We start from the raw sequence: 21,153 nt of genomic DNA on the forward strand, positions 1-21,153 counted from the left end.
AAAGGGTTGAGCTGGATGCAAATTGGAAGTAGCAGTAGCTGTGTGGCTCTGACCAATCATGACAAGTACCATGGGCAGTTTGCACATCAAGCATTGAATTGAAGGCACAGGAAGCAGAGGGTGATTGTTTTTAGGCCCCCCCCCCCCCCCCCCCCCCAAATCAAGCCTGTACTTTTCACTATCCACTTGATGTGCACTCAGCCCACAGCACTAGCCGCATAAAAGGTGTGTCTGTCTACAATAAGGTGTAAAGGAGAACTTTTTATAATCATAAGCGTGGATTTCAATTCCAGTAGAAATCGGTTTTATTTTGTTACCTAGCAACAGATGTTATTTTAATTTTTTAATGCAGTTCAGTCACGGCTTGCTTTTTAACTTGACAAGACAAGCAGTGGTTTGGGGAAATGTCTGTTCTCTCTGCCAGAGAATATCCCCCCCCCCCACACACACACACACCTTTACAGTTGTGCATATAGGGGGTCATGCATTCCACAGAATAATACTGCTGTATTTTTTTTTTTTTGTGCATAATTTGTGGAAGGACCGTTATTAGATATGACGGTCAGTGCTGAGGTGAACTGTATCCTTCACAAGTTCCATAAGTCAAGTTCTCACGACTCACCCGCTCAAAATGACTGAGCGTGAAGTATTGCACTGAAGTACTGTATATGACCGTTTCCTCCAGAACATCTGGAAAAAAATTAGCCTGCTAGCTATTATTATCTTTACCCTCGTGGATCACATGCTGTAAGGATAGTCTGTAATCATCTAATTATGAATCATTGCTGGGGAAAATGACATTGTTGTGGCTTCAACATTTCAGTGCAACACAACATGCTACAAGAAAAGATGAATCTGAGAGGGAGAAATGGATTTTTCTTAATTGTATGCAAAAAAGGGTGGGATGTAATTTTTGTTTCAATAGAAGAACGATTTTTTTTTTTTTGCATGATAAAACTACAGGGTAATTTTTTTTTTTTTAATGATTTCTAATAATTGTACTACTTTTGTCTTCCTAAAAAGATGAATTAACAAAATGAATCAACGGTGCACACACACTCTATAAATACAACTTAAATTAGCTTCCATCCACATTACTCATCATTTACATAATTTCCCCTCGTTATTTACTTGCCACAGTTACGCCGCAAGCTGTAGCTCAGTGGTATGTTTTCAAGGTTAACGTTACTGAAGTTGTATCTGAATGTAATTTAGGGACGCGTCAAGTCCAGTGGGCTGAACCATTGAACACTCATTGACGATAAAGCCATTATGGATGGTCATCAGAGTGCTCGGTGTTTACCATTTTCATATTCTTCGACACACAAACATGATATTGAAATACTTTTAGAAGTTCTGGCTTGCTCAGTGACATGATTTATTCAGAACGTGGCACATAATTTATTATTACCTTGTATACCAGTTTTCTTGCAGTTCAGTTGTACTCAATTCCCAATTTCAGTCCTCCTGGAAGGGTGAGTGGCTGGCTTTGAGCCATCCAAAGCCAGCCGCTGCTTCTTATTTAATTGCCGTAAGGCAGCAGAACACACTTGGTGGAGAGTGCTACCTGGCCTCGACTAGACTCTAGTGCTACATGGACACGAGAGCGGTGATTAGCACTACTCTAATTGACAGGGAGAAAGAAAGGAGAGCTGTTTTTTCCTCTTTGGGGAACAGCGCTAGTTACGCTCTCTTGGGTTATGGATGACTGTACTGTTTGAACTCTTAATTTCCAAAAGAGAGAGCAAACTCTTGAACAGATGTGCCACTTGAAAGTTGATCTAACATGACATAAAATGAATATACCTACAGTGGTGCTTGAAAGTTTGTGAACCCTTTAGAATTTTCTATATTTCTGCATAAATATGTCTTAAAACATCATCAGATTTTCACCCAAGTCCTAAAAGTAGATAAAGAGAACCCAGTTCAAAAAATGAGACAAAAATATTATACTTGGTCATTTATTTACTGAGGAAAATGATCCAACATTACATATCTGTGAGTGGCAAAAGTATGTGAACCTCTAGGATTAGCAGTTAATTGGAAGGTGAAATTCGAGTCAGGTGTTTTCAATCAATGGGATGACAATCAGGTGTGAGTGGGCACCCTGTTTTATTTAAAGAACAGGGATCTATCAAAGTCTGATCTTCACAACACATGTTTGTGGAAGTGTATCATGGCCTGAACAAAGGAGATTTCTGAGGAGCTCAGAAAAAGTGTTGTTGATGCTCATCAGGCTGGAAAAGGTTACAAAACCATCTCTGAAGAGTTTGGACTCCACCAATCCACAGTCAGACAGATTGTGTACAAATGGAGGAAATTCAAGACCATGGTTACCCTCCCCAGGAGTGGTCGACCAACAAACATCACTCCAAGAGCAAGGCATGTACGTAATCATCGGCGAGGTCACAAAGGACCCCAGGGTAACTTCTAAGCAACTGAAGGCCCCTCTCACATTGTCTAATGTTAATGTTCATGAGTCCACCATCAGGAGAACACTGAACAACAATGGTGTGCATGGCAGGGTTGCAAGGAGAAAGCCACTGCTCTCCAAAAAGAACATTGCTGCTCGTCTGCAGTTTGCTAAAGATCACGTGGACAAGCCAGAAGGCTATTGGAAAAATGTTTTGTGGACGGATGAGACCAAAATAGAACTTTTTGGTTTGAATGAGAAGCGTTATGTTTGGAGAAAGGAAAACACTGCATTCCAGCACAAGAACCTTATCCCGCCTGTGAAACATGGTGGTGGTAGTATCATGGTTTGGGCTTGTTTTGCTGCACCTGGGCCAGGACGGCTTGCCATCACTGATGGAACAATGAATTCTGAATTCTAAAGGAAAATGTCAGGACATCTGTCCATGGACTGAATAGCAAGACAACGACCCTAAGCACACAAGTTGTTCTACCAAAGAATGGTTAAAGAAGAATAAAGTTAAATGGTTTGGAATGGCCAAGTCAAAGTCCTGACCTTAATCCAATGGAAATGTTGTGGAAAGACCTGAAGCGAGCAGTTCATGTGAGGAAACCCACCAACATCCCAGAGTTGAAGCTGTTCTGTATGGAGGAACGGGCTAAAATTCCTCCAAGCCGGTGTGCAGGACTGATCAACAGTTACTGCAAACGTTTAGTTGCAGTTATTGCTGCACAAGGGGGTCACACCAGATACTGAAAGCAAAGGTTCACATACTTTTGCCACTCACAGATATGTAATATTGGATCATTTTCCTCAATAAATAAATGACCAAGTATAATATTTTTGTCTCATTTGTTTAACTGGGTTCTCTTTATCTACTTTTAGGACTTGTGTGAAAATCTGATGTTTTAGGTCATATTTATGCAGAAATATAGAAAATTCTAAAGGGTTCACAAACTTTCAAGCATCACTATTTTTTTTAATTAATTTTTTTCTTTTCCTTTTCTCAGTACTTTCAGTCTCGCACAATTGACTATCTCTTTGGGCTTGGACCATATAGTGCTTGTAGAGCTTTTATCAGTGTTACCACACATGTACATGTTTTAAGTATTTATTTATTTATTTTCTTTTTTTCTTAGGCTGCCCGGATCATTGCCAAGCTGGCGGCCTGGGGCCGGGATCTGATGGAAGGGAGTGATCTGAACTACTACTTCAACTGGATCAAGACTCAGCTTAGTTCCCAGGTAGAGAAGCAACCATGCGTCTATTCTGCAATTTGAATAAGATACCAATTTTATAGTTCATAAGCTCACCTTTTTTGTGTGTGTGAGAGAGAGATCAATTTCCTAAATTTCACATTGTATAATGGGATTAATCCCCACTTAATGATCAGGCCTGAGTTTCCCAAAAGCATTGCAGCGCAAAGATAATCATTAAATGGTAAAGTGAGCAGCACAATGAACACACTCTTTCTCTCTCCTTGTTAAGAGGCTTCTGGGAAACCCACCCCCAGATCAGTGCATTCAAAAGAAAATTGACCAAACGTCACATTTCATCGACTTGCACTGTACGTGTAAATTCATTCCGAAGTTGACCATTGTCTGAGCCTGTACAGGATGTCGGGGTTCCCCCCCCCCCCCCCATGTTTTTCATTCTAACCCAGTGTGTTCTTAGTAAGTGGCATGGAGGGACATCAAAGTAGCCTTGTTATTTCAAGGCCTGAGCCATATGATTGCATCTTAAAGTATATTCAGTTGTAAAATGTGCTTTTTGATGTACTCATAAGCTCATGAGTTTGTACTGAGAACAGAGTGGCTGCTGAGGTGAATTTCTCTTTGTACCTCAATTCCAGAAGCACCACCCAATCAGAATCCTGCTGATACCCTTGGTTAAAATATACGGTACCTTGCTAATGGAGAATTGCATGGTTTGTGTTTCGGTTCCCTGTTCCGTTTACACCCCCCCGCACTTGGTTTAGTTGTTTATTATTTATAGAAATGGCGTCCGTCCAGTCACGTTTTTGTTTCCAGGCTATATCTTTAAAACTACTGAAGATATCTTCATGAAACTTTGTATACATATCAAGCAACATGTGAACTGATGCCTTTTGTTATTTTGGATATATATATATATATATATATATATATATATATATATATATATATATTTTTTTTTTTTTTTTTTTTTAAGAAGAATTTTTCAAATTTTTACATAAAAAATAGATTTTGACTTAGTTTCTAAGAGCAATGTTCGTTTCCGGAGCATATATCCGAAACTATTCACAATACAGATTTGAAACTTGGCATACATGTTAACAAGGTGATGTAGACGTGCCTTTTCATATGAAGAAATTTTGAGAAATTTTAATTTTTCATGTTTCCATGGAAAGAATTTCAGGCTTAATCTCTCAGGTTAGTCTTAGGGGTCGGTTTTGTTTCCGGAGCAGAACTTGAAAACTATGAGTGGTATGGTCTTGAAAGTTGTGTGTTGATGAAGTAATGTATAATATGTGCCTTTTGATACTAAGAAATGTGAGAAATTTAAATTTTTAGCTCAGCTGAAACAAAGGTCCAGTGGGTTTATGCCATGGGCTGCTGAGGTCAGTGTAAAGAGGTCGGATTGGTTTCCTGCAGCAGAACTTGAAAATTGTGACAAATAATAGCTTGAAACGTGGTGTGTAGTTGGTATATTGACCCTTCCCACTCACGTGACCTTCGTAAACGCAACCGCCATTTTGGACATGAAGAAATAACGGTTTATGGCACAGACCCTTTCGGTTCTCGCTCATCTAGCTGCTACAATGACTGCTTAGACTGCAACAATAATACCTAACACGCATTTAAGTATCCGTCGTAAAGACGTGAAACTCGTCGAGTGACGAGTGTGTTCATTGATAAGCTAACACAATCTAAAAGTAGACATACCATCACACTGCCCTGGCGCTGTGTGCAGTTTACCTTCTATGGTTTGTGCACTCGCTATTTGCCATTACTTTCTCCAACCCAGTGTTCGAACTATGCCGATATTTCCGGGGGGGTCCCTTTTTTTTCCTTGGGGGGGTGGTGGTGCTTGCGCTTGTCTCAGAGCGTGGATCTCCAAACACATGAGAAGCCTATCTTACGCACATATCACGCGGACTCCACACCTCCACACACGCATCGCGTCTGAAGTCATAACTCATCAGGAGAAATCGTGTCCGCATTGGCATGTTCAAAAAACAACCTCGCGTCAACAATGATACCACACGCAAGGAAAAAAAAAAAAACAGTCAGGCTACTCAACACATCTGATCCACAGCAGCACCAAAGCATCACTGGAAATCATGTCAACAACCAATCTTCCATTTCAACACGCGTCAACAAACAAATGGCACCACAAACATGAACGAATCGGTCAGGCTACCGATTCCAAACCCACAGCAGACGAATAATTAAATGCATCTTACCTTAAAGCAGAATCGACCACAAAGGAAGTGTGTTGGCACTGTTGGCACACTTCCTTTCTACTAGTTTGTGTCCCCAACCTGGCAGCAGCAGTCGTTGTCATATCGGTTTATTTTATCTTTGATGTAAACACAACACTTCGGATATGCAAATGCTTCCCGTCACACACGATTGCTATGTCAATAAACATCATTTTGCCAATATTTTAGAGACCATCCATCTTCTCCGTCGGTCAGCATCTGTCGGGATCCGATAAAATGATAAATCTTGCCTTGTGTGTTGATGGTTACTACATCCAGGTGCACAACAATATAATGGCACGATGGAAGTCTTGCTGAAAGTAAAAACTTTCTTTGACGGCTATATTCCTTTCGATGCTTCGCCGTCGTTCCTCGTTGTTGGCTGTGGTAGACTACTGGTAGTTCATGTCCAAAATGGCAGCCGCATTTGTCGTGACGTCACGTGGGATGGGTCAATAGGGCGGGGCGAATATAGAAGACTCGGTCTTCTTGTTTTAATGTCAAGTGAAGGGGAACGGGAATATTTAAGGTCATGCTTCTTAACAGGTTTTCATTTTTCAATGATTGATTGCACTTTTTTTAGCCACATTTTTAGATGAATAAACGGAAGAAGCAGTGAAAGCTGCCCCGTTAGTAATGTGCATTATGTTGCTTTTAGTAGCAGGTGGTCGTAAAACAATATCATCAGGCTTGTTGTACTTGAGTCTGACTCGTGCCCTAATTTTAAGGACTCGTGACTCGACTTGAGCATTAACTGCATTCTGACTCGTAAATTGGAGACGAGGACTCCGATTTTTTTTTCCTTATTTTTTGTAACGTGCCATAATAATTTGGCATAAGATATATTTATATCTACATTAATTTTTATTCTAATTTCATGCAAGCATGTTACACCTGCGCACCTTGGCGCGTGCATCAGATAGACTCTCGGGCGCGCTCTAGGCAGTGCACACGCCAGGCAGACTCTTGCGCATGCTGTATACGACTCGCACCTGCACAGGATTAAGGCACAATCAGCACGCCGATATACAGTGCCTTGCAAAAGTATTCATACCCCTTGAACTTTTTCACATTTTTCCACCTTACAACCACGAACTTAAGTTTTTTTTTTAATTGAGATTTTATGTGATAGACCAACACAGAGTAGCACATAATTGTGAAGTGAAACAAAAATGATAAATGGTCTTCAAAATTTTAAACAAATAATCTGAAAAATGTGGTGTGCGTTAGTATTCAGCCCCCTGTACTCTGATACCTCTAAATACAATCCAGTGCAATCAGTTGCCTTCAGACATCATCTAATTAGTTAATAGAGTCCTACTGTGTGGAATTTACTCTTAGCATAAATACGCTTGTTCTGTGAAGGCCTCAGTGGTTTGTTAGAGAACACTGAAGAACAAACAGCATCATGAAGACCAAAGAACTCACCAGACAGGTCAGGGATAAAGTTCTGGAGAAGTTTAAAGCAGGGTTAGGTTATAAAAAGATATCCCAAGCTCTGAACATCTCAAGAAGCACTGTTCAATCCATCATTCAAAAATGGAAAAAGTACAGCACAACTGCAAACCTACCAAGGCATGGCTGTCCACCTAAACTGACAGAGCAAGCAAGGAGAGCACTGGTCAGAAAAGCAGCCAAGAGGCCCATGATCACTCTGGAGGAGCTGCAGAAATCCACAGCTCAGGTGGGAGAATCTGTGCACAGGACAACTATAAGTCGTACACTCCACAAATCCTGCCTTTTTGGAAGAGTGGCAAGAAGAAAGCCGTTGTTGAAAGACAGACATAAGAAGTCCCGTTTGCAGTTTGCCAGAAGCCACGTAGGGGAGACAGCAAACATGTGGAAGAAGGTGCTTTGGTCAGATGAGACCAAAGTTGAACTTTTTGGCCTAAATGCAAAGCGCTATCTGTGGCGGAAAACTAACACTGCTCATCACCCTGCACACGCCATCCCCACTGTGAAACATGGTGGTGGCAGCATCATGCTCTGGGGATGCTTTTCTTCAGCAGGGACAGGGAAGCTGGTCAGAGTTGATGGGAAGATGGATGGAGCTAAATACAGGGCAATCCTGGAAGAAAACCTGTTGGAGGCTGCAAAAGACTTGAGACTGGGAAGGAGATTCACCTTCCAGCAAGATAATGACCCTAAACATACAACCAGAGCTACAATGGAATGGTTTAGATCAAAGAATATTCATGTGTTAGAATGGCCCAGTCAAAGTCCAGACCTAAATCCCATTGAGCATCTGTGGCAAGACTTGAAAATTGCTGTTCACAGACGCTCTCCATCCAATCTGGCTGAGCTTGAGCCATTTTGCAAAGAAGAATGGGCAAAAATTTGTGTCTAGATGTGCAAAGCTGGTAGAGACATACCGTACCACAAGACTTGCAGCTGTAATTGCAGCAAAAGGTGGCTCTACAAAGTATTGACGCAGGGGGGCTGAATACTAATGCACATCACATTTTTCAGATTTTTGTGTTTAAAATTTTAAGACCATTTATCATTTTCGTTTCACTTCACAATTATGTGCTACTCTGTGTTGGTCTATCACAAGTTTTTTATTGAGATTTTAAGTTCGTGGTTGTAAGGTGGAAAAATGTGAAAAAGTTCAAGGGATGTGAATACTTTTTTTCAAGGCACTGTAAAAGCAGTGAACACGCACTCACTTTGCAAAGTATTGAGTTGCGTTGCTGACATGTTACCGAGCTTTTACAGTGGGGCAAAAAAGTATTTAGTCAGCCACCAATTGTGCAAGTTCTCCCACTTAAAAAGATGAGAGAGGCCTGTAATTTTCATCATAGGTACACTTCAACTTTGAGAGACAGAATGGGGGGAAAGAATCCAGGAAATCACATTGTAGGATTTTTAATGAATTAATTGGTAAATTCCTTGGTAAAATAAGTATTTGGTCACCTACAAACAAGCAAGATTTCTGGCTCTCACAGACCTGTAACAACTTCTTTAAGAGGCTCCTCTGTCCTCCACTCGTTACCTGTATTAATGGCACCTGTTTGAACTCGTTATCAGTATAAAAGACACCTGTCCACAACCTCAAACAGTCACACTCCAAACTCCACTATGGCCAAGACCAAAGAGCTGTCAAAGGACACCAGAAACAAAATTGTAGACCTGCACCAGGCTGGGAAGACTGAATCTGCAGTAGGTAAGCAGCAGGTAAGCAGCTTGGTGTGAAGAAATCAACTGTGGGAGCAATAATTAGAAAATGGAAGACATACAAGACCACTGATAATCTCCCTCGATCTGGGGCTCCACGCAAGATCTCACCCCGTGGGGTCAAAATGATCACAAGAATGGTGAGCAAAAATCCCAGAACCACACGGGGGGACCTAGTGAATGACCTGCAGAGAGCTGGGACCAAAGTAACAAAGGCTACCATCAGTAACACACTACGCCGCCAGGGACTCAAATCCTGCAGTGCCAGACGTGTCCCCCTGCTTAAGCCAGTACATGTCCAGGCCTGTCTGAAGTTTGCTAGAGAGCATTTGGATGATCCAGAAGAGGATTGGGAGAATGTCATATGGTCAGATGAAACCAAAATAGAACTTTTTGGTAAAAACTCAACTTGTCGTGTTTGGAGAAGAAAGAATGCTGAGTTGCATCCAAAGAACACCATACCTACTGTGAAGCATGGGGGTGGAAACATCATGCTTTGGGGCTGTTTTTCTGCAAAGGGACCAGGACGACTGATCCGTGTAAAGGAAAGAATGAATGGGGCCATGTATCGTGAGATTTTGAGTGAAAACCTCCTTCCATCAGCAAGGGCATTGAAGATGAAACGTGGCTGGGTCTTTCAGCATGACAATGATCCCAAACACACCGCCCGGGCGACGAAGGAGTGGCTTCATAAGAAGCATTTCAAGGTCCTGGAGTGGCCTAGCCAGTCTCCAGATCTCAACCCCATAGAAAATCTTTGGAGGGAGTTGAAAGTCCGTGTTGCCCAGCAACAGCCCCAAAACATCACTGCTCTAGAGGAGATCTGCATGGAGGAATGGGCCAAAATACCAGCAACAGTGTGTGAAAACCTTGTGAAGACTTAGAGAAAACGCTTGACCTCTGTCATTGCCAACAAAGGGTATATAACAAAGTATTGAGATGAACTTTTGTTATTGACCAAATACTTATTTTCCACCATAATTTGCAAATAAATTCTTTAAAAATCAGACAGTGTGATTTTCTGGATTTTTTTTTTCTCATTCTGTCTCTCATAGTTGAAGTGTACCTATGATGAAAATTACAGGCCTCTCTCATCTTTTTAAGTGGGAGAACTTGCACAATTGGTGACTGACTAAATACTTTTTTGCCCCACTGAATTTCCTTGTTTGAGTTCCTGATCCCTGATTTCCTGTTTCTCGTCTTTGATTCTGCCGAGTCTACGATGGCCTGTTTGTGCCTCGCTCGACCTATTGCCTGTTTCCCTGTCTTACGATTTTTCCTGCCGTTCTGGATTGTTTACCGTCTTCACTTGTATTAATAAACACACCTTCTGCACTTGCATCCGCCTCCCAACCATCTCTGACAGAATACTTCACACTCCCTGATAAAGAGAAACACATTCACCTGTTCATACGTCATGTTCAGGAACAAACTAATGTTAATGGCGCTAAAACAACTGCCGTCAAATGGTGCGGTTGGAGTTTTGTTCTCAGACTCGACTCGGATCAATAGTGGACTCGACTCAAAATTTTTTTAATGACTTGGACTTGACTTGGATTCGAACACTGTGGACTCGAGACTGGACTCGGACTTGAGGTTTCGTGACTCGAAAACAACACTGCTCATAATGAAGGACCCCTCGCGATAAGGATTTAACAAACATACAGAGTTACCTACTCACTAATAGACAGCTTAATATTATTTACATGACAAGGCAACCCAATAGAACTTGGATTAGTCTGTAAGTATTTTAGGATATTCAAATGAAATGTATTGTACTCAAGCAAACATGACCTGAGACAAATTCGAGGTAAATTAATAATAATGTTTTTTACTTATATCGCATATTTTGCATGCGTATATGATCAAATGCGCTTAAAATATTGTACATAAATAAAAATATAAATTAAATATGAGTGATTCCACGCTTATGGGTACTGAAATGGGGACATGAACTTATTTTTAAAAATTCACCTAAAACCATTTCTTTTTTTACCATCAGGTCACAAAACATGTAATCTTTAATGAATGATATGTTAAAAGATAACTTTAATTTTCTGAGATGTAATAAAAACATATTTATATGCCAAAGTCAAGCCTATGAGTTCCAACATGATGTCTGTTGCATTACTTCTGTTACGATTGTCCATCTCGCATCTGTTACAAATTAATTACAATCTAGCTATATACCATGTTAATCTTATTGAAAGAATGTGTATGTTTATTCTACTACACATGTTTATTAATTATATTTGCTAAAACATCACCTATGTTTCAAAAAGTAATTCTACATTGTTAAAATTGAGAATATACATGTCCACAACACTTCTGTTACGTTCTGACTTTGGCATATAAATATGTTATTACATCTCAGAAAATTAAAGTTATCTTTTAACATATCATTCATTAAAGATTACATGTTTTGTGACCTGATGGTAAAAAAAAATAAATGGTTTTAGGTGAATTTTTAAAAATAAGTTCATGTCCCCATTTCAGTACCCATAAGCGTGGAATCACTCATATCCTAAAGATAATATAAAAAACATTGTGAAGCTGAAAAATATACATCATACATCGAAAATTCTGAAAAATGCAAATTATTAAAAGCTAAATTAAAGTAATGTGTTTCAAAAGTAGACGGCCTTTCGATTTCATAAAATCCATGAAATTTAGTTCCTGAATTCGAATCACAGACTTCCAATTTTATTATTATTTTTTAAATAATAATAAAATTGGAAGTCTGTGATTCGAATTCAGTAGCTTTCGGTCCACTAAACAAAAATAACTGGGTGTCGGGGAAAATTCTTTTACTGACCTACACTTGAAAAATCTGAGAGGCAGTCTACTTTTAAGTCAATATTTAAGAGCAGATAAATTATCAGCATCTCTAATTAACTTTGGCGGCGTATTTCAAAGCTTTGGAGCTGCTGATGCAAATGCCCTATCGCCAAATGTCTTTTCAGTGAAATATGGTAATGGTTTCGATAAAAGCTCATTATTAGATCTTAAACTATACTTGGACACCTTTTTGATCTCAGTTAAACTCTATATGTAATCGGGGCACAGCCCTTAATAGCTTTAAAAGTAATGACTTTTTTTTTTTTAATTTCATTACTTTTTTTATTATTTCATGTTAATTATTGGACTGAGCCATAATGTTGGTACTCTTTTCTCTTTGCACCACACTAACCCACTTTATTAATATGCATGCTGAACTTTTGATTTAAAAACCTGATGAAAATAAAACAAGTCACATACAACACAATCACAATAGCACTTAAATGAAAGTACCTTTAATCAAGCAGGAAATGTGGCTTTTGTGGCTCTGCTTCTCAACTTTTATTCTACTGACAACAAGAAGCACTTACATTTTCAGTTATGCTCATAAACCACCTCACTGCAAAAGAGCAAAATTAACATACTGGATAGAAAAACAAATTAATTTTGGTTGGGGGAAAAAAAAGCTACAGAACTATTTTTCTGCAGCGTGTAAAGCTCTTAGACTACCGTGAATTTCTTCATCCTTGTTTTTTTACTCTCAGTTGTATACAGAGGTGGACAAGTCATAAATCATGACAAATCATAAAGCTAGCAGACCAGAAGTCCGTTTAACAAGGCTAAAAATCAGCAACTGATGCCATTCCAAAGTCTCGCAAAAGTTCACAAAGACAGAGAATCCTTTCTTGATGAGCTGGGGTGTTCTTTTATCGCATTCAAAGATGCTATTTGAGATTAACTAGCATCATTTTTGCTCCGTGAGGTATTTAAATGTGGGGTGACTGCATGTTATGTGGTCATTAGAAGTACAGTGGTGCTTGAAAGTTTGTGAACCCTTTTAGAATTTTCTATATTTCTGCATAAATATGACCTAAAACATCAGATTTTCACACAAGTCCTAAAAGTAGATAAAGAGAACCCAGTTAAACAAATGAGACAAAAATATTATACTTGGTCATTTATTTATTGAGGAAAATGATCCAATATTACACATCTGTGAGTGGCAAAGATATGTGAACCTTTGCTTTCAGTATCTGGTGTGAGCTACTTGTGCAGCAATAACTGCAACTAAACGTTTGCGGTAACTGTTGATCAGTCCTGCACACCGGCTTGGAGGAATTTTAGCCCGTTCCTCCGTACAGAACAGCTTCAACTCTGGGATGTTGGTGGGTTTCCTCACATGAACTACTCGCTTCAGGTCCTTCCACAACATTTCGATTGGATTAAGGTCAGGACTTTGACTTGGCCATTCCAAAACATTAACTTTATTCTTCTTTAACCATTCTTTGGTAGAACAACTTGTGTGCTTAGGGTCGTTGTCTTGCTGCATGACCCACCTTCTCTTGAGATTCAGTTCATGGACATATGTCCTGACATTTTCCTTTAGAGTTCAGAATTCATTGTGCTATCAGTGATGGCAAGCCGTCCTGGCCCAGGTGCAGCAAAACAGGCCCAAACCATGATACTACCACCACCATGTTTCACAGATGGGATAAGGTTCTTATGCTGGAATGCAGTGTTTTCCTTTCTCCAAACATAATGCTTCTCATTTAAACCAAAAAGTTCTATTTTGGTCTCATCCATCCACAAAACATTTTTCCAATAGCCTTCTGGCTTGTCCACGTGATCTTTAGCAAACTGCAGACGAGCAGCAATGTTCTTTTTGGAGAGCAGTGGCTTTCTCCTTGAAATCCTGCCATGCACACCATTGTTGTTCAGTGTTCTCCTGATGGTGGACTCATGAACATTAGCCAGTGTGAGAGAGGCCTTCAGTTGCTTAGAAGTTACCCTGGGGTCCTTTGTGACCTCGCCGACTATTACACACCTTGCTCTTGGAGTGATCTTTGTTGGTTGACCACTCCTGGGGAGGGTAACAATGGTCTTGAATTTCCTCCATTTGTACACAATCTGTCTGACTGTGGATTGGTGGAGTCCAAACTCTTTAGAGATGGTTTTGTAACGTTTTCCAGCCTGATGAGCATCAACAACGCTTTTTCTGAGGTCCTCAGAAATCTCCTTTGTTCGTGTCATGATACACTTCCACAAACATGTATTGTGAAGATCAGACTTTGATAGATCCCGGTTCTTTAAATAAAACAGGGTGCCCACTCACACCTGATTGTCATCCCATTGATTGAAAACACCTGACTCGAATTTCACTTTCAAATTAACTGCTAATCCTAGAGGTTCACATACTTTTGCCACTCACAGATATGTAATATTGGATCATTTTCCTCAATAAATAAATTACCAAGTATAATATTTTTGTCTCATTTGTTTAACTGGGTTCTCTTTATCTACTTTTAGGACTTGTGTGAAAATCTGTTGTTGTTTTAGGTCATATTTATGCAGAAATAGAGAAAATTCTCATGGGTTCACAAACTTTCAAGCACCACTGTATATCTAGCAGTTTGTCCACTTCTGCAAAAGTTTGGACACACCTACTTGTTCATAGGTTTTTCTGTATGTTGACTATTTTCTACATTGTAGAACAACACTGAAGTCATCAAAAGTATAAAATAACATTTGGAACATGTATGGAATTATGTGGTAAACAAAAAATGTAAAAAAAAAAAAAAAACCCCAGTGTTTTTTCATATTTTAGATTCTTCAAAGTAGCCAGCGTTTGCCTTGATGACACTGTGCACACTATTGGCGTTATTCTATTATTCACAGATGAGCTAATCTGCCCAGATGGCCAGTGAGCTTTTGCCATGGCATGGTGTCCTTTGTCCACAATTCTGTTAAATTTTGTCTCCTCTGTCAGTTCTCCATGTATTCCCGTTCCAATTGTTTTGTTTGAAAGAATTCCGCACAAAACTTGGTGGTTGTTTTGTCAAATTTTTTGATAAGTTAGCAATTACTCCAATTTAACGAGTTTTCCAGGCCTCTCACTAGAATTGTATCTCCTCTCATTTCTCATCCAATGTCAGTTCTGATCAATGGTTTTGGTAGATCGTAAACCTGGTCGTTTGTTTGTTGATTTTCCTGTTGTAAGCAATTTTAGTACTTTGTTTATTTTCAGTTAAACCGTATCTCCTTCAGTTCTCAATGGATTTCAGTTCTGATTTTGTTTGAAAGAACTAGCCTTTCTGTACAAAACTTGATTGTTGTATTGTCAAATTTTTGCTAATTAGGTCGTTTTAACGAGTTTTTGGACTTTTCACTAGAATTGTATCTCCTCTCTCAATCCTCATCCGATTCCATGTTTTGGGTTGATCTTCCCATGAGGAACAAAACTTGGTCTTTTGTTTGTTTGTTGATTTTCCTGTTGTAAACAGTTTGTTTACAACCTTTTTCAGTTAAACCGTGTCTCCTTCAATTCTCAATAGAATTTCAGTTCTGGTTGTTTTATTTGAAAAAACTTGACCTTCTGGACAGAACTTGGTCATTGTATTGTCAATTTTTTTCCTAACAAATTGGTAATCAGGTCAACTTAGCAAATTTTCTTCTGATTAGACTTGTAACTCCTCTCTCATTTATCATGCGAATTCAGTTCTGATGGATGTTTTGGGTAGATCTTCCCTTGGGGACTAAAAATTGAGTCCTTTGCTGATTTTTCTGTTGTAAACAATTTGTCGTGGAGGTTGGGCCTCTCTCACATTGTCACATTTCAGTTCTGTTGGATGTTTTAATAGTCAGGGTTGTTGTGATAGCAGGCCAAATGGGCTACTACGTCCTTGACATTCTGGTTAAAAATTCTAATTCACAGTGTAGCAAACCCCTGATGTGGGTGGAGTACAGAAGCACGGCAGGCAGGACCTGAAGTTCTTCCAAACATTTATTTTTTAAAGATATGCGCGCATGCATTCTGGTCGGGAGCCTCTTTTCTCTGCTCTCCCCCTCCTTTTATGCTCGGTCCCTGTAACACACATTAATTGACAGCAGGGGGAATGACTTAGCCACTTACCTTCCCCGACCCCGCCCTCCATTCACAGACTGCTGCTTGGCCACGCCCCCTCTGCCACACACAGTTACACACAATAAAAGGCGGTGAAAAAAAAAGTAGGTCTTAAGACGTGCTTTAAAAATCTCGATAGAGGAAGAGGACCTGATGTGGAGAGGAAGATCATTCCAAAGCTTGGGGGCAACAACTGAAAAGTCTCAGTCATCCCTAGACTTCAGCAGAGATCTTGGGACTACGTCTGGATGACCTCCGTGATCTCAGTGCCGAACAGAGATGGAGGTCACAGATATATTTTGGAGTGAGAGTAGACCATGCAAAGCTTTAAAAGCGACTGTTTAAGTTTTGATCTGTCTGTTGCAAAGGAGGTTGAATTGATGTAGAGCTCTGGCGTTGAAGCGATTCTGCCTCTCGGATCTGGGAGCAGAGTCGCTGACACAGACACAGCTGTTCAGAGAGGTTTCTCAGCTTATTGTAGGACAAACATGAGAACATATTCGCATTCAAGAGCGTGTTGTAGCTATGGGATTGGAGGAGGATAATGTGATTTGACGAAGCCAAGTTATGCATGTATGACTGGGTAACGGAAATGGGTGATGAAGCATTACATCACTGGTTTAGATGACACTACTATATCAAAGAAGCGAGACGTTATGCACCATTACATCATACATCAGGATCATAGTCTTATAAAAGAAGAAAGTAATTACTGGTCGACATAACCTTCATTAAGCAGAGAGCAGAATGTGCGAGCAAAGATGAATCTCAAGGATTTAACTGACTGAAAACAAGTAGCAATCAAAACAGCCTGTTCTAGTTTCAAGCATGCCAGACAAATATTTTTTTATCGACAACAAAATTTTAAACTCCATATGGAATCTCACCAGTGATCTGTGGTTGGTGGAAGAGAGCAACTGGACTTGCTTGAAAAGTCTTGAAGACGTTTCAACTCTCATCCGAAAGGCATCCTCAGTTCTGCCTGTCTAATAGGGAGTATCAAGTATTTATCCTCTCATGGATCATCATAGAATCAGAATGCTGATGGCTGCATTGTAGGTGGCTGATAGATGTCATAGACACCCACCTCTGTTCAGTGATGGTCGTTCCAAGTTGACAAAAATGAACGATCCTCTCTGGCTAAGATGTCTGCCAGTTTTCTGGAAGTCCTCTCATACTCCCGCACCAGTCGAAGGGAGCCTTCGGAGCCTTTCGGATGAGAGGCGAAACGTCTTCAAGACTTTTCAAGCAAGTCCAGTTGCTCTCTTCTACCAACCACAGATTGCTATGTACCTGGATGACTGAATATCTTCATAGATATAAATCTCACCAGTGGAGAGAGGCTAGTCCAGGTGAGAGATGATCCTTTTTTTCTAATGCCAGATAAATATCTAGCTGCGGCATTTTGAACCAGCTGAAGGCGAGACGGAGCAGATTGGGCCTAACCCGCATATAAGGAGTTACAATAGTTGAGCCAAGATGTTAAAGCATGAATGGCCATTTCCAAATCCTTCTGAGAGAGAAAATATTTTACCTTTGAAATTTGCCTCAGTTGGTAAAAACTGAATTTTACAACAGTGGAAATTTGTTCATCAAAACTTAGTGATGACTTGAAAATGATACCCAGGTTCCTGCCATCGTTATGACTCATTGCTCATGAGGAGCCTAAGGGCCTCTGCATGCTCTTGCGACAAGGCTTTCGCAGATAGCTTTTCGCAGACAGTTGTAATTTATCGTTGAGCGGGGAGTAATAGGCGTGCGTGATGTTATTCACCGCCACAACACAAGGGGGCGCGAAATCGCTAGGAGTAGTTGGTGGGTGTGGTTAGTGGAGTGTTTATCCTCCGGTTACTTATAATGACTAGAACTGGAGTCGTATAGATGTACGTACTTCCTCACTTCCTCGATCAACCGCTCTTCGTGCTACTCCATCTTCGCTCGTGTTTTTAAAAATGGCGGTCGTGAAAACAAACCAAACCGGGAAAGTAGGGAAGCGGAAGTGCGTGTACAGCGGATGTAGAGTGGACCAATCAGAGCCCTCTTGTCTGCGACGCTGTCTGCGGTGGTCACAATATTTGGGAGGTGCGCGCAGAGTGTCTGCGAAGGTGGGGGGGCTACGCAGACGCCATCTGCGAGGACTGCGTTGTTAGCATAAATTGGCCTTAACTGAGTGCTGATTTACGCAGTAGATGAGGTTGGGCCAAAAATAATGACCTCTGTTTTATTTTCATTTAGTTGGAGGGAATTTTAACCCATCTTAACCTTTATCTTAACCAGCTTCATGAGGTCGTCACCTGGAATGCTTTTCATTGAACAGGTGCCTCGTCAAAAGTTAATTAGTGCAATTTCTTGTCTCCTTAATGCATTTGAGATCATCATAATACTAATACAGTAAATAGCCCTATTCCACAACTGTAGTAATCCATATTATGTCAAGAACCACTCAACTAAGTAAATAGAAACGACATCCATCTTTTAAGACATGAAGTGACTTTTAATGAATAAAAATAAAGAAAAACCACTGAATGAGAAGGTGTGTCCACACTTTTGGCTGGTACTGTCGGATAACTTACCGTTTTTATTAACCATATGTAGTGATTTCAGTTCATTCTGATCACCCGTTGCTTTTAAAGTATGCATGTGGGAGTTTGGATAAATGTTACAAATAAGATTTGTTAGACGGACATGGGGTATATAGTACATTATTCTATCCACATTTACTGGATATGAGCAATCACACGCTCTGATTGGCTACTCTACTACTAGGCTGTCAGCTCCTATACCATGAGTAGAGAAAAATGGCGGAGCGTGTTGCTGAACCAACCGAGGATGAAATAAAAACTCTACTAGAAAACAAAACCCTAAAAAATACAGAAAAACCCCCCAACAAAATATGGTAAGAACATATATCTTTTATTTTTCAAGAGTTACTATTATAGCATTTTTCACAAATTGCTCCAGTCATTTTGCCGGTTTGTTTACATTCTAAGTGGAAATGGTTTTGTATACGTTTTTTTTTTTTAAATTGAATTTGCAAAAAAGAGTGTTTCTCAAAATCCAGTGAATGTTGATAGAATAAAAGTTATTCCACTTGATCTCGTCGCATATGGCTTCTAGCCAAGTCGGTGCTACTCATCTCATTGGCTATCAGCTCATGTACGACTCGAGTTCATGGAATAATAACTGTTAAATGTATGCTACACCATCTAGCTTTTTCTTCCATATTGGATTCCTATATACTCCTATACAGTGTTGCTTGAAAGTTTGTGAACCCTTTAGAATTTTCTATATTTCTGCATAAATATGACCTAAAACATCAGATTTTCACACAAGTCCTAAAAGTAGATAAAGAGAACCCAGTTAAACAAATGAGACAAAAATATTATACTTGGTCATTTATTTATTGAGGAAAATGATCCAATATTACACATCTGTGAGTGGCAAAAGTATGTGAACCTCTAGGATTAGCAGTTAATTTGAAGGTGAAATTCGAGTCAGGTGTTTTCAATCAATGGGACGACAGTCAGGTGTGAGTGGGCACCCTGTTTTATTTAAAGAACAGGGATCTATCAAAGTCTGATCTTCACAGCACATGTTTGTGGAAGTGTATTATGGCACGAACAAAGGAGATTTCTGAGGACCTCGGAAAAGCGCTGTTGATGCTCATCAGGCTGGAAAAGGTTACAAAACCATCTCTAAAGAGTTTGGACTCCACCAATCCACAGTCAGACAGATTGTGTACAAATGGAGGGAATTCAAGACCGTTGTTACCCTCCCCAGGAGTGGTCGACCAACAAAGATCATTCCAAGAGCAAGGCGTGTAATAGACGGTGAGGTCACAAAGGACCCCAGGGTAACTTCTAAGCAACTGAAGGCCTCTCTCACATTGGCTAATGTTCATGAGTCCACCATCAGGAGAACACTGAACAATAATGGTGTGCATGGCAGGGTTGCAAGGAGAGAGCCACTGCTCTCCAAAAAGAACATTGCTGCTCATCTGCAGTTTGCTAAAGATCACATGCAGAAGCCAGAAAGCTATTGGAAAAATGCTTTGTGGACGGATGAGACCAAAATAGAACTTTTTGGTTTAAATGAGAAGCGTTATGTTTGGAGAAAGGAAAACACTGCATTCCAGCATAAGAACCTTATCCCATCTGTGAAACATGGCGGTGGTAGTATCATGGCTTGGGCCTGTTTTGCTGCATCTGGGCCAGGACAGCTTACCATTATTGATGGAACAGTGAATTCTGAATTACACCAGCGAATTCTAAAGGAAAATGTCAGGACATCTGTCCATGAACTGAATCTCAAGAGAAGGTGGGTCATGCAGCAAGACAACGACCCTAAGCACACAAGTCGTTCTACCAAAGGATGGTTAAAGAAGAATAAAGTTGATGTTTTGGAATGGCCAAGTCAAAGTCCTGACCTTAATCCAATGGAAATGTTGTGGAAGGACCTGAAGCGAGCAGTTCATGTGAGGAAACCCACCAACATCCCAGAGTTGAAGCTGTTCTGTACGGAGGAATGGGCTAAAATTCCTCCAAGCCGGTGTGCAGGACTGATCAACAGTTACCGCAAATGTTTAGTTGCAGTTATTGCTGCACAAGGGGGTCACACCAGATACTGAAAGCAAAGGGTCACATACTTTTGCCACTCACAGATATGTAATATTGGATCATTTTCCTCGATAAATAAATGACCAAGTATAATATTTTTGTCTCATTTGTTTAACTGGGTTCTCTTTATCTACTTTTAGGACTTGTGTGAAAATCTGATGATGTTTTAGCTCATATTTATGCAGAAATAGAGAAAATTCTAAAGGGTTCACTAACTTTCAAGCAACACTGTAGCTTTCCAGCGTCCAGCCTTGCAGCCAAAGTTCTGTCAACAAATCAACATTTAAGTTGGTATCTCAGCACACGTGCTTTTTCTTTCTTTTTTTGTTATATCTTTTGTTAGAAACTACATGGTTCAGGTGCAGAAACAGGAACAGGAACCATCTCTCCCAGTGAAGTGAGTATGTCAATAGAGGTCTTGGTCAGCTTTCAGAAGGGCATTTGCGCTCAGTGCGGCATTAACTGACCTCTGCTACATATCTCTTTCATTCACCTGTACTCGATTTCCTCTTTTACCACTACAGCTATGCTTCTTTGCTCCTCTCCCTCTAGCCTGTATTCATATGAGACCAATCAGTGCTTTTGTAGG

At 40.1% G+C, this 21,153-nt stretch overlaps 1 protein-coding gene across 1 annotated transcript in view; it reads left to right on the plus strand.

The window, feature by feature from the left end:
- The window catches only part of atp6v1h (ATPase H+ transporting V1 subunit H), a 117,004-nt gene that overhangs the window by 40,942 nt on the left and 54,909 nt on the right, over positions 1-21,153 (plus strand). Inside the window, exons 6-7 of the mRNA XM_060932037.1 lie at positions 3,553-3,657; positions 20,908-20,961. Of these exons, the coding sequence (XP_060788020.1) occupies positions 3,553-3,657; positions 20,908-20,961 (159 nt within the window). The remainder of the gene's footprint in view (positions 1-3,552; positions 3,658-20,907; positions 20,962-21,153) is intronic.

The sequence above is a fragment of the Neoarius graeffei genome, chromosome 1 (genome assembly GCF_027579695.1).
Source record: "Neoarius graeffei isolate fNeoGra1 chromosome 1, fNeoGra1.pri, whole genome shotgun sequence".
NCBI classification, from domain to species: domain Eukaryota; kingdom Metazoa; phylum Chordata; class Actinopteri; order Siluriformes; family Ariidae; genus Neoarius; species Neoarius graeffei.